Source organism: Cricetulus griseus, chromosome 3, assembly GCF_003668045.3.
Source record: "Cricetulus griseus strain 17A/GY chromosome 3, alternate assembly CriGri-PICRH-1.0, whole genome shotgun sequence".
NCBI classification, from domain to species: Eukaryota; Metazoa; Chordata; class Mammalia; order Rodentia; family Cricetidae; genus Cricetulus; species Cricetulus griseus.
The window spans coordinates 102,407,219-102,422,174 of record NC_048596.1 but is presented as its reverse complement, the minus strand read 5'-3'; the positions used below and the strand labels follow the sequence as shown (position 1 = coordinate 102,422,174).

General features: G+C 39.3%; 1 protein-coding gene across 2 annotated transcripts in view; it reads left to right on the top strand.

Annotated features, from left to right (window-relative positions):
• The window catches only part of Nars2 (asparaginyl-tRNA synthetase 2, mitochondrial), a 94,369-nt gene that overhangs the window by 50,158 nt on the left and 29,255 nt on the right, over nucleotides 1-14,956 (top strand). For both annotated transcript variants that reach the window (XM_027407671.2, XM_027407670.2), the window contains exon 7: nucleotides 8,971-9,103. In XM_027407671.2, coding sequence (XP_027263472.1) covers nucleotides 8,971-9,103 — 133 coding nt within the window. The remainder of the gene's footprint in view (nucleotides 1-8,970; nucleotides 9,104-14,956) is intronic.

The window sequence follows — 14,956 nt, the reverse complement described above, 5'->3', positions numbered from 1 at the left end:
GTGCCCTGTTCTGACTTCCTCAGTACCAGGCATATCCATGGTACACAGACATATATACATGCAGGCAAAATACCTATATACATAAAATTTTTAAAAAATAAAATAAAAATACAATCTGTCACAAAATTTGAAATCTCATAAAAATGAGTATCAAATGCCCACTATACTGTATGGAAAATTTATATTTTAAAAGGCCACTGTGAACAGCAGTTCATGGTGTTATTATAACTCATATTAGGATTGACCTGGGATGTTTGGAGAACACTGAAGACAAACTCGGGAGAGGAATGACTTCAAGTTGTGACAAGGAAACAGTTGGTTAAATTGATGGATATCTGCATCTGGACCTTAATGAAAAGACCCAGACAGAGAGTGTAGGATTGTGAATTGTAATGAGAATTGTTGACTGAGGAAGATCATATAGGGAGAGGGTGAGAAGAGAGGAAAAGTCTAGAGCTGGGTATAAAGCTCAGCAATAAGGTCTTACTTAGTATGCCTGGAGCCCTAAGTTTGAGTGTCAGTACAGCAAAGGAGAAGGTTTAGGGATAAGCATTGGTGAATGTTAGTATTTATTTTTCAATTTATTTATTTATTTTACATCCTGGATATATTTATTTTACATTCCCTCCCTCCTCTTCTTCCAGTCCCTCCCTCCCCCTCTGTTCCCACCCCCAATCCACTCCTCCTCCACTTCTGTTTAGGAAAGGGCCAGTCTCTCATGATAGCAACAAAACATGGCATATCAAGTTTCAATAAGTACCTCCCCATGTATTAAGGCTGGGCAAGGTGACCCAGTATGAGGAATAGGTTCCCAAAAGCCAATAAAAGAGTCAGAGACAGGCCTGTTCCCACTATTAGGAGTCCCACAAGAGGACCTAGCTACACAATTGTCACATATATGCAGAGTACCTAAGTCAGTCCGATGCAGACTCCCTGGTTTGTTGGTTCAGTCTCTGTGAGCCTAGGTTAGTTGACTCTGTGAGTTTTCTTATTGTGTCCTTGACCCCTCTGGCTCCCGAAATCCTTCCTCCCACTCTTCTTCAGGATTCCCTGAACACTACCTAATGTCTGGCTGTGGGTCTACATCTGTTTCCATCCGTTGATGGATGAAGCCTCTCTGATGCCAATTCGGCTAGCACCAAACTGGTCACAGGAGATGGGCAGGTAGTTCAGGCTATGTATCTGCTATTGCTAGGAATTTTAGCTGGGGTCTTCCTTGTAGATTCCTAGGAGATTCCCTAGTGCCAAGTTTTTACCTGACCCCAAATGTGACCCCCTTCAGTAGTCTCATTCAGAACTGTCCCTCTCTGTCTCCCCCTCCAACCTGATCGATCATGTTCCCATCGCCACCCACCCTCAGTTCACTTACAAAATTGTGTCTATTTCCCCTTCCCAGGGGGATCCTTCCATCTGCTCATGAGCCCTCCTTGTTACCAAGTCTCTGGATCTGTGGATTGTAGTGTGGTTGTCCTTTATTTTACAGCTAATATCAATTTATTAGTGAGTACTCACTATGAATGTTAGTATTTAATAAATAGGCGGAATAAGCATGTAAAAAAGAAAAGACAGAGGCCAAGTAATTAGGAGAAAAACTAAGAGTACAGTGTTAGGTATTTCAAACAAATGGGATGTTTGGAATAACAAATGAAGACCATTTATCCCTTATCATGGAGTACAGGGAAGACTGTTCATGTTCTGACTGCTTGACTCCTCCTTGACCTCACCCCTTACCAGTCACCCTGCACTGGCCTGCTCTTGCTTTTAGTGAGTGTCAGGCTCTTGCTATAGCACAACACAAGTGCTTCATGTTCCCTTTTCTGGGATGTCCTTTTTAATCCATGTCAGAGAGGAGTAGTTAGCACTGAAGAAGCCCTTAACTGTTGTTGTCAGTAGTTTGTTATATTTCATTGTATGCTTAAAATTAAATTTTGCTTGGGTCTCTCTCTCTCTCTCTCTCTCTCTCTCTCTCTCTCTCTCTCTCTCTCTCTCACACACACACACACACACACACACACACACATTGGTGCACATGTGGAGTTCAGAGAGTAGTTTACAGGTGTTGGTTCTTTTACCCTGTGGGTCCTGGGGATTGAACTCAGGCTTGTTCCTTCACCCACAAAACCATCTCACTTGCCTGTAAAACTTTGAAAATGTGACAACGATGGTATAGAAGAACTTCGGGGTTCCAGAAAGCAGTCTTTCCCTAAAGCACCCAACATACTGAAATGATGAGGCCACATTTTATACCTTATAGAAGAACAAGATAAAATAATGGGAGAAAGCTGAAAAAGAAGTGTCTGGAATCTACTCTTGGGCATGTGTCAATAATGAATGACATACATTATGGTATTAATAATGTATTGTACACAAGATAGTAAAATAGACTATCTTTTTGCATTTCTGAAAATTGATCTTAGGTCCTCATGTATGTAGGTTCAGTAAGCTGACCTGGCTACCCTTAAACTTGCTCTGTAGCTCAGTCAGGCCTTAATTTTGTACTTTCTTGCTTTAACTTCCACCATTGCTGGGTTTACAGGCAAGCTGACAAGTCACTTTTTCCAATCCAACTACTAACCAGATAGGTGAAATCAGGCACTTTCTGAGTGGTAGAGGAAACACTTGGCAATGCCTGTACCATAGAGGAGACACGGAGGCTGGGGGATTACCAGGGATGCTGACTGGTGTCGTACTGATTAAATTCTCTGGCTAAAGATCAAAAATCTGTAGTGTGTCTAACTGTGGAAGCTTAGTTCTTCAGAAAGAATAAATGGTCATACATTCAGTGACCATTCTATGTTAATCTACTTAGCAACTTGGGGGCTTCAGAAAACTCCATGACAGAGTGGCCTCTGTAGAGCCTTCTCTGTAATTTCACTTTTTTTTCCCAAAGCCATTTTTATAGCTATCTTGATTGACGTGTATTGAATGTACTTTTGTTATCTTAAACATCTACTCCAAGCTCATGACTTTCCTTATATAGCTCTCATCTCTCCATAATTTGGCACAAAACTGGTTTTTAGTGTTGAGTGTTTTCTGCTGGTCTCTTCTTGAAGCAGTGACGACCTTTCACCTGGTTTTGTGTCTTATTTTAGAAACGGCCTTGTTCTCTGGTTTTAGTTTAAATGTTGCTTGGTTTAAGCCTTGCTACACTTTATCTAACCAAAAGGCCAAAAAGCAGTTTTTAAGCTTTGCTAGAAAAGGCTTCAGGATTGTGGAAGGAAGAAAAGGGGGGGGGCAGAAATGGAATAAATTAAAATGAATGCTTTCATGTAGATCCAAAAACAAAATTATTACTGCAAAATACACTACAGATCCATACCGAGTCTCCCTGCCTGTAAGGGTTTGAAGACCAGAAAGGCTAAATCACTTGCTACAGTTATAAACTGGTAATGAGAATATATTATTTTTGTTTTCATAAAAGACAAACATATCAGCTCTGGTTCTAACATGCAAGCTATTAAAGGCAGTACAACCACTACTTAACCTAGTTATCTTTGATAAGGGAGAAAGTACTATAAATTTTTCTTTCTAATTTTCTGAGCTTATAAATGTGTATTTAGTAGCACAGTTGTATTGTTATCATTGTCAGGCTGGTATAACAGTATATCTAGACTTGAGTCTAGCCCCCACCACTCATCAGATTATGACTCTGAGACTTATGGGAAAACTTCTTAACTAACCCCTGTGAACTTCAGTTCCTTGTTCTGGAAAACAAGCAATAATACATATAAGCAGTGTGTGTGTGTGTGTGTGTGTGTGTGTGTGTGTGTGTGTGTGTGTGTGTGTGTGTGTGTGTGTGTGTGTGTGTGTGTGTGTGTGTGTGTGTGTGTGTGTGTGTACATTTGAGTCAATGCCAAAGAGGTAACTATAAGGTTCTTTACTTTTAATTCCTAGCCCACAAAGATCACTCTCTAATGGTGGTCTCTACCATTACTACTGTTAATGCCACAATTTCATAGGAGAACCCTGGGTGCCCATGTAAGATGACCATTATTTCTTTGCTCAAACTACTTAAAAGTGGGATGCTGGATTATTTTTTTTTCATATATCTTCTAGCTTATTTTATTTTTCTGTTAATCCAGAGTAAGTGCTGTTGTCACTGTTTCTGGCTTAGGGTGTTACTTAAATCTTGACTGTCTCTATTAGAGCTTGAATTTTACTATGATTAAAAATTCTGAGGTGGGACTGATATTGGGGTTCAAGCTTCAAGCTGAATATCAGAAAAGCAAAGCAGCTGGCCACTAGCTTCTTACCTCTACCTCAGGCTGAATGGGCTAGTCCTGTCACCATGAGCTCTCACCAAGCCTCAGACTGTAACCTTTCCTCAGCATGATTGGAGAAGGAATGCCTGCTACTGAATACTTGCTCCTGTCTTTTACACCCCTCTAGTGCTGGGATTAAAGGTGTGAGCTATAATTTTCTTTTAGACTGATATACTCTTGTGTAGATCTGGGTGGCCTTGGACTCACAGAAATCTGTCTATCTCTTAATTCTGAGTCCTAGGATTAAAGGTGTGTACCAGCACCTCCTAGCTTCTGGCTGCTGGGATTAAAATTGTGTCACCACTGCCTGATCTCTATAGCTTGAGACTTTGCTTTTCTGAATCCTCAGTCAAGCTTTAATAAATCATAAACAATATGTCACTGCATATATGTATATATAATTTATCCACTCCAGTTTGTATATATAGGCATAATAAAAAGCATAAACTTTGTAAGGTTAAAAAAAAATCTGAGGCTAGGGATGCAGTTCATTTGGTAGAATGCACAAAACTATGAGTTTGATTCCTTAGCACTGCATAAACTGGACCTGGTGGTGTATGCCTGTTATCATTATCCCAGAACTGGGAGGGTAGGGGCAGGAGGATCAGAAGTTAAAAGGTATCTTCAACTACATAAGAAATTTGAGGCCCAACTTTATATACCAAACATTGTTGACTTCCCAAGGGAGGCCTTATCCCCTCTGAGGAGTAGATGGGGGTGGGACTGGGTGAGGAAGAAGGGGAGGGAAGGGGGGTCTGGGTTTAGTAAAATAAATAAATAAATAAATAAAAAGGTGGGAAAAAGAAATTTGAGGCCAACCAAGGATAAACAAATAAACAACTATTACTACTTATCATATAGCATCCTACATAGAATTGCCATGGAAGAGGCAGTAGCCCTAATGATTTGAATTTGGAGTTTTGGTTAAAAACCAGTCTTATTTGTACCTAATTCTCTAATACAAATAGCATGTATCTTTTAAGTAGCAAACCTTTCCTTACATATCAAAACTTCCAAAGTAAATTTTAGCTGTACTCCCTGTGTGTTTATTGGAAAATTGAAATAAGATGCACTTGAGTGTAAACATTTGTGTTTATACAATGTATCCTTGTGAGACATACCAAAATTCCCATTTTTACAAAGTAGATACTATTGGCAGCCCATTTGAAGAACATAGCCCTTAACTGGAAACTCAGCTTGTACCATTGGGATTTATGCTTGGAACAGATCAGAATCTTTGACCCATTTTAATACCTATTTCAGCATCCATTTTAGGTACTAAGTAGCAGCCCCAAAAAGTACCTGAGTGTTTTGCTCTTTGTCACGTTGCTGTGTGAGGATGCTGCGCCTTCCCGTTGATGCTGAGGAAGCCTGTCATCATCATTAGCACTCATTCAGTGTCAACACCTGTTTTAACTAGGCACTAGAGATGCAAACATGAATAAAACATGATTCCTGTTCTGGAAATCTTCAGTTTTCTGGTGGAGAGGACGATATTTAAAAACCTAATTACATATCAAAGGGAGACACTTTATATAATCATATATGGATAAAGTGTTATAGTCATATACAGGGGGGATAATAAGTTGGGGGAGGGGTGGTAAATTTCAAAAATGAAATTATATTTAGGGCAAATTTTGAAGGTTGGGTGGGAGTTTGTGTTTAGAGAGAGAACAAGGGTGGAATTAGAGGATTTTCCAGGCAGAGATGTAAGGCACAGACATCCTAGGTAAGGAAAATGTCTTCAGAGATCTGCTGATAAAAGCTGCCTGAGGAGACAAGTGTTTAAATGTTATCCTTTTGGTGACTGAAGATTTTTAAATTTGACTGACATAATCAGATTTGGTTTTGAGAACTCATAGTAGTTGGGACTCAGAGGAAGCCAGGAAGCAGACACCAGTTTTAAAAAGTGGTGGAGGCACTCCCCTTTAATCCCAGCACTCAGAAGGCAGAGACATGCTGATCTCTGCAAATTCGAGGCCAGCCTGGTCTACAGAGTGAGTCCCATGTCAGCCAGGGCTACACAGAGAAACCATGTCTCAACCCCCCCCAAAAAAAAACAAAAACAAAACGTATTTGTTGGGCATGCTTAATGTGTGCCTCTGATCTTAGCTCTTGGGAGGCTGTGTCTAGCATTTTGAGAGTTCAGGGACAGCTTGGGCTGCATAAGCAACCCTATCTCAAACAATAGCATCAAAACAAAAGAACACTTATTTTCCAAGCAAAAGACAAAGGTTTATGCTTGCAACCACTGCAAGATAAGAGTCACTAGATTTGAGAGTGTTTTAGCAAAGTAGCAACAAGTGAATTTTGTGATCAAAGTGGTAATGGACCTGTTGGCAAAAAGGGATGGGGGAGTGAAGTCTGGTTTAGTGACAGGTAGATTAGCAGAGCTGGAAAAATGTTTTTTGTTTGTTTGTTTGTTTGTTTTTAATGAGGATTGTTTTATTCTGCACATGGTAGAATTTCGAAATTTTAGGAACATTCCTGTAGGCAGGTCTGTATCTGAATATTGGGGGATAGGAAACTGTAGCAATATTTTAATTTCTTTTTTTTTACTCTTTATTTTTCCATTAAATGATAAGGTTCTCAAACATTTATTGATTTTGGTCTCAGGAAGATGATTGTAGAGTGAAAACATAAATTCCTAGGCTTCTGATCAACTGAAAAGGCCCTTGAAAGAAAGAAAAAACATTGTAGGTATTTTACTTTTTAATTTCCCAAAATACCTGTGGGGAAGAAATGGCATATATTTTTTAATTCATGTATTTTCTATAGTGTATTACTGACCATGACAAATGAAGTAAGTTGAGGATCACAGATAAGGGATCATTAAACCTTTTGTTTGGTTGTTGCAAAAACAAAAATTTAAAAATTAAATCCTTAAATACTCATTCTTAATTTATATGTTTATCTGATATCAGTTGTTGCCTTAATGAATGAGGAAAAGTCTACGTATTAAAGAATGAAACTACAGCATCTACTCTAGGAGGAATTTAAAAATCAGGGCATTCCCTCATTTAAATAATTGAGTTGTGTTCTTTTTTGAAATTGAGAGGATAAACAGTTCTTCAAAAATCATTCCTAACCCCAAATTTGATACCAATTAAAAGATACAGGTGGCTGTAAAGAATATAAGCAGTCTTTAAATGGGTGAATTGTTACTATTTTTAGATTATCTTTTCTTTATTCTCTGACAGTTTCATACATGTATACAGTATATCTTGATTATACCCACCTCTGGCTCTCACCTCACCCTTCTGAGGAACACCTCCCAATATATCCCCCTCCTACCTCCACTCCTGCTGTGTGTGTGTCTGTGTGTCTGTGTATCTGTGTCTGTCTTTCTCTGTCTGTGTCTGTCTGTAACCCACTGAGTCCAGCTAGTGCTGTCTACTGGTCTTGACCACAGCTGCAGTGAATTCATTAGTGCAGTAGTCATGTCATATCTAGAAAATATTTCACAGCACACTTTTCTATTGCCTGGCTCCTACATTCTTTCTGCCACATCTTCTTTGATGTTCCCTGAGCCTTGTGGCAGGGGGTTGATATAGATGTCCCATCTAGGAATGAGCACTCAACTGTTAATTATTCTGAGCACTTTGACTAGTTATGAGTCCCTGTATTATGGCCCACAGCAGAAAAAGGCTTCTCCAGAGAAGGTTGAGAATAGCACATTAATCAATGGGTATAAACATAAATATTTATGAGGTAATTTAACAACATGTCTATTTAGCAGAACAATAGTTGGTTTCCCCCTTAGTGACAATGACCTTCCAAGCTGTGGGGTTTTGGCATAAATTTACTCCTTTGGAGCAGGCCTGAGAACTAGTCAAAAAGCAGTTGGTTACCACCATAACCTTCATACAACTATTGTACCAGTGGGGGGTCAGATCTTACCTAGCAGATCAGTATTGTAACATTCAGGATCCAGTACTGGGTAAGACCATTAATGTTTTTTCCCCCACTGGCTTGCATAGCTCCATCTAGCACAATGAAAAGTAGTTAGCAAGGAAGAAGTTCTTAAGTCAGTTCCAGCTTGATTTCTCTTTGTCCTTGCAGCTAAGATGTGCTGTGTCTTTGACAATAGGGTATTATAGACTAATTTTGGTGGACAGCCAAGAGCAGAGGCAATATCCTGTGTTGTTTTGGGGGCCTCTGGGACCTCCTAGGTCACCATCTCAAAGAGAGGCATCACATGCCTGATACTGAGATTTTCATTTAATAACCTATGTCTACCTGGGGCTGTTAACCTGTTTATAACATCCTTTCTTTGTGTATTTAAAAATTAAGTTGAGTACACCTTATCCACATGAAATTCTAGTTTTCATTGTTACTAACACAATTCTGTTTATTGGGCTGTGATATTTTCCTTTACTTTGTTCTTGATTGCTGTGAAATGTAGTTGCCTGCTGTTTAAGGCAGCTGCAGTAGAGTACACCCAGGAGTGGTTATATTTCTATATTTAGAAAACCATAGAGTTTATAAAGCAGTTGCAGATTCCTTTGGGATAAAATGGTTTCTATAAATGTAACATTTTTAATGAAACTATTATTATCCTCCATTAGAGAAATGGAGCAGCTAATATATTTGGGTTTGTGGGCACAGAATAGATGCAAAACATATTTTCTTAAGAGCAAAGGGTATTTTAAATACTTAAAATTAATTATGTGTGTTTTATTTTTATGTTCTTAATCTTGAAATGCAGAGCTTTTACCCAAGTATTTACCTTTGGTCCAACATTCCGAGCTGAGAATTCTCAAAGCCGAAGACACCTGGCAGAATTTTATATGGTTGAAGCAGAGATTTCTTTTGTTGAAAGCCTTCAGGATCTCATGCAGGTAGGTATACAGTTTGCCATTTTTCAGGGATCTCTGACATTATAGTGCTTGTGCATTTATAGAGATTCATGGGGTGGAGGAAATAGAGAACTGTTTTAATTAATTTACCTTAATTCCTACCTGACAGAATAGTTGAGAATTGGGCAGATGGTGGAGGGTTGAGTGTGTGTGTGTGTGTGTGTGTGTGTGTGTGTGTGTGTGTGTAGAGAGAGAGAGAGAGAGATACTTAGTAATTACACAGAAATAATTAACTTATTGTATTAAATTCTCTATCAATGATAGAGAATTACTCACTCTCATAGTTTGGATTTATAACTATGTTTAATTTAGTAATTCCTGTTAGCTTTGTTTTCTTATTCAGTGTATATCATATGCTCCTATTCACCCAGTAATGACCATTTTAAAGCATAGGCACTATAGGTAGGGTAGAGTCCTCACCTTAAATGGCCCCTTCTTTTTCTAGTAAACTCTATGACAGATTTATTGCCAGTGGGGTTCTTTTCTTTTTTAATAATCAGAGAGAGGGAGAGAGAGAATGAATGAATGAATGAATGAATGAATGAATGAATGAACAAATGAATGAGTATTAATGCTAAAACAGGCCAATGATGTTGAATCCCCAGAGCTTGTTACAGACCGTCCATTATAGGTGCTGGAAACTGAACTTGGGTCTTCAGTAAATACTAGCTGAGCCATTTCTCTACCCCAGGCTTTTGTTTTTAAGATTTATTTTATTTTATACATATGAGTGTTTTACCTGTATGTGTGTATATACACCACACATGTGCCTGGTGCCTGCAGAAGCCAGAATAGAGTGTCAGAGCTCCTGAACTTAGAGTTGCAAACAATTGTGAGCTGCCTGCCATGTGGGTACCAAGAGTCAAACCCAGGTAAGAATGGCAAGGGCTCTAAACTGATGAGCCATCTCTGTAGCCCCTGTATTAGAGACTCTAACAGAAGCTTTTGGGAACAGTATCTGTGAGGAAAGGATTGGAGAAGCATTGAGTGGAGGAGAAAATTGAACTGTGGTGCATTTAGAGAGGACTTTGTCTTTTCTGTGAAGGAGCTAGAAATAATTTCCCTTGGGAGAACAGGGGGATGGGCTTTTGTGCTTTCTCCTATCAACCAGTTATTTGACATGGTTAGCTAGCCTCAAAGAAACATAACCTTGAGTAAAGTAATGCCTTTAGGCTGACAGTTCCTGAAGAGTCCATCAGCAATTAGCATTGCCGGGTAGCACATTTGGCCATGCATTGTAATAGCTTCCACTGACTTTTTTAGATCAGTATCACCCATGGGACATTTTTGCTTATCCCTACCAGGTAGTGATGGGCAGAGTAATTACTGCTGGTATGTAATGGCTAAAGACAGAGATGCTCTTCAACATCCTATCACTCACAGAATTAATTCTCTTCCCCAGAAGAATTATCTAGTTCAAATGTTAATAGTGCCTCTGGAATAATCCTGATGCTGATTGTACAGAGCTAAGGGCTGAGCCTTAAAAGACAGTATGTGTTCCTTAAGCAGCTTTATTTGAGCCCACCACCCAATGTTCTTTCTTCATTTAGATCTGAGAGCATTGTAAGGAAAGGAACCACTCTCAGAACCACCCCATATCTGCCTCCACCGAATTTATACTGCCTCAGCATACATACCAAAGGGAAAGATTATGAAGATGATATGCTTACACATGACAGGATTGCAAAATACCTTTATTTCCTCAAATTTTTTTCATAAGAACATTGAGAAATGGATTCGTAAATACCACTTTAGGAAATGTAAACAGAATTGGGTTCTAGATTTTCATGCAGTAGATAAAGGTACTTGCTGCCAAGCCTAATAACTTGTTTGATCCCTGGGACCCACATGGTGGATTCCCACTGACCTTCACTCAAGTACCATAGCATCACAAAATTAATGAAAAATGTAATAATGGGGACTGGAGATTGTTCTGTGATTAAGAACAATGGCTACTCCTCCAAAAGACCTGGATTTGATTTCCAGAATCCACATGTCAGCTCACAACCATCTTTAACTCCAGTTCCAAGGGATCTGATGCCTTCTTCTGGCCCCTATAGGTATCAGGCATGCATGTGGTATGCAGTCATACATACAAACAAAACACCCATACATCTAAAATAAAAAATGTAATAACATTGCTGAGTGGTAGTGGTACATGTCTTTAATCCCAGTACTCCAAAGGATTGTAATAACAAAATGTAAAACATATTTGAATATATATCATTATTCCATTCTGTTTTTCTCTCATTCATTCATTTGCTGTTGTTGTGGCTCTTTATTGATATTTTACCTGATGGATTTATTGTTTGTTTGTTTGTCTTGTTTTTCAAGACAGGGTTTCTCTGTAACAGCCCTGACTGTCCTGGTACTTTCTCAATAGACCAGGCTGGCCTCAAACTCACAAAGATCCACTCGCTTCTGCCTCCCAGGTTCTGAGATTAAAGACATGCACCACCACGCCCGCTGCTGATGGATTTTTTTTAAGCACTAATGATAAATATTCAAGAATAATGGGAACCAGAACAGTAGTCATTTTGTCCAGAGCATTACCAACCTAAGATACTCTTGCTGGTGTTGTTTCATATATATTTCAAAATAAGTCTGAGAGCAATAAAGAAGGTCAGATGACGTCAGAGAGGTGGATGTGTTCAATGGCTTTGGATGAAATGGGTCTGGGAGCACAGGCAACTTGCTTAAACTCTGAGAAGCAGTGACTTCCTATGACAGTTTTGATTTTTGTCTGTCTTATTAGCATCATATTCATTTAAACTTTAAGTTCTAAGGCATGTGTTCACCTCTGTTACTATGACTGCAGTCAAAATACATAACAATTTTGATATTACAAAACAACTCCAACTTGCTGCTGCCTTCCATTCTAACCCCTCCCACTGTCAACTGCTGGCCTGCCCTGTCTTGAGTAATTTGCCCTTTGCAGAATGTCATGTGAATGTTAGCAGAGTATGCATATTCCTGACTCTGTCTACTGCCATATCATGTACTAGGTATCAAATTCTCCTGTTTTCTGGGTAGTGCCCTGATGCCAGTGCACCTCACTTGTTTACCGTTCACATTGGAGAAAATCTGATATAGTTCAGTCCTTGAAAGCAGTGAAACAAGTTTCTATAAACCTTCATATGCAGGTTCTGTGTAAACATAGTTGTCTTCTCTCTTGGGTGAGGTCCTAGGAGTGAGATTTTTTTCAAGAACCTGCCTGGTTTACAAAGTGACTTTACTGTTTTGCATTCCTACAAGGAATATGCAAAGGCCAGTTTGTCTACTCACCACCAGTCCTTAGTCTGAGGTGTGTTTGAATATATGAGTCTATGAAAGAGACAGACAGACACACTCATAGACACTCACACATGTACATGTGTTCACACAGGAATGAATGAATGTGTGAATCTGTTAGCTATGAACCAGCATTATATGTTTTTTTGTATTTCCCGATGTCTCTTGAGGCTCTCTATGTTAAACATCTTTTCATCTGCCTATTAGCCATCAATTTCTAGTCTTTGGTCATGTTGCTTGTTTTCTTGTTGTTGAGCTTTGATTATTTTGGTTTTTTGAGACAGGGCATCACTATGTATGTAGCCCTGGTTGGCCTTGAACTCAGACCTCTGCCCCTTTCTACTTTCTGAGTTCTGGGAAGGTGTGCACCACCACACCTGGCCCTTTGTTGTTGAACTTTGAAATTTCTTCATTTTCAAATGTAAATTCCTTTTCAGAAACTTAATTTGCAAATTTTCTCCTGATTTTGGTGGCTTATCTTTTCTCTCTCTTAGCAATATTATACACAGAAAGGTTTTGTCTTTGGTAATCATTAATTTGCCAGTTTAGAGCTGGTACACATCTATAATCCTTGACTTGGAAGGCAGAGGCAGGAAGATTATAAGATCCAGGATAGCCTGAACTACGAAGTAAGGCTAGTTCAAAAAGCCAAAACAAGAATTACCATAAAAATCTCAAAAAAAATATCCATAGTTCACAAGATATGCTGGTGTGCACCTTTAATCCCAGCTTTTGGGAGGCAGAGGCAAGAAGAGCTTGGTGAGTTTGAGGTCATCCTAGTCCAAATAACAAGCTCCAGGACAGCCAGGCATACAAAGAAAGATCCTATCTCAAAAAAGAAGGAACACCCGAGTTGGGCAGTTTCCTACATAATTGCACAAGAAGACCTCTGACTAATTGTCTCAGTGCTGACTCATGAAGCTAGTAACAACTGAACACTAAAATTGGATGAGAATGAGGTTCAAAAGCCAGTAAGATGGCTCTGAGTGGCCATGTAATCCTGATGACCTGAGTTCAATCCTGGGAACCCATGGTGGAAAGAAAGAACCAACTTCTGAAAGATGTCCCCTGAGCTGTACCTGTGCCATAGTGCACACGTGCTGACACTCACCCACACAGTTAAGAATAGTAATAAAATTCAAATATTAAGAGAGAATATTAAGGTTTTGGTGACAGGTTTGCTAGTTGAGTTATTCTAACAGTGGTACTCTACATATATCATTGAATGACTTGGCCAATTAGACTACTATAAACCCTTTACCTAAAGACAGAAAAAGTAATCTCCTCCTCCTCCTCGTTTTCTTCCTTTGGAGGAAATAGATATCTATAAGATATCTAGTGTAAGCTACAAAGTGAGGGTTCTTCAAAAAGACAAAACAACAATTAACCATAATAAAATCTCAAAAAAAATAAATAAAAGTATCCACAGCTCGCAGGATATGGTGGCACACACCATTTCTTCTGTTCTATGCAGTGCATTTAAGTTTTGACTTGGAATGTTAGAAAAAATAATTTTTCCTTCATGAGTTACAAGTAACTAATTCCTAAAGACTACTTCAGTACATTTTTAAAACATCCTATACTCACCCTTCCACCACGGTTTCTGTTTTTATCGGATGTATTTATAGAACTTAGTCTGAAAATCAGACTTTAGGAAGGAAGCAGAGGTTTCCATCTTCAAATTAAATTTACTGCTCAAAAGACAGCACTTTAACTACCCAGGTGGTCAAAGTCTTGCATTCCTCCACAGTACAGAAGGACCACCCAGTGCAGCTGCTCTTTGCCCTCCTACTATGTGTGGGCTTTGTTCCATAGCTGAGGGCTATGGCCCTTGTAAATCATTCCTTTACTTGGCTGTGTCTTTATCTCACTGCTGTGTTGCAAGGACATAGCAGCTGAAGTGAAGGACCTTTAACCACTGATTGTTCCTCCTCTTTCAAGGCCCCTGACTCCCTTCTCCATTAGATTGGTCTGCCCTTCTTTTCTGTTTAGAATTTAAACATCCTGTATATGGTGCTTTTGGGCTTGTGGTGTTTTTGAAACAGTATGAGTTTTGAAACTCATGTATCCTAGAGTGATCTTGAATTCTTGATCCTGTCTGCACCTCCCCAATGCTAGGTTATAGGTGTGCTGCTACCACACTGCCATGCAGTGCTAGGGAACTAGGCAGCACTCCCCAGTGCTATTTATATAAATAGTTCACATCTTTACAATAGTTAAATATCTCTCCTCTCCTTAGAATGCAAAGCCCTTAGAAAGTTTTGGTTTGGGGAGCTGGAGAGATGGCTCAGTGGTTAAGAACACTGACCCTCCCTGGAGAGCAGAAAGGATATGTGATAGGTAGGTTTTTAGTTGTGGGGGGGTGGTAGGGGAGGAGGGGAGGAAGTGGGAACTGGGAGTGACATGTAAAACAATCTTGTTTCTAATTCAAATAAAAAAAAAAAAAGAAAGAAAGATGGGAAAAAAACTCTGCTGTTCCAGAGGACCTGGGTTCAATTCCCAGCACCCACATGACAGCTCACAACTGTCTGTAACTCCAGTTCC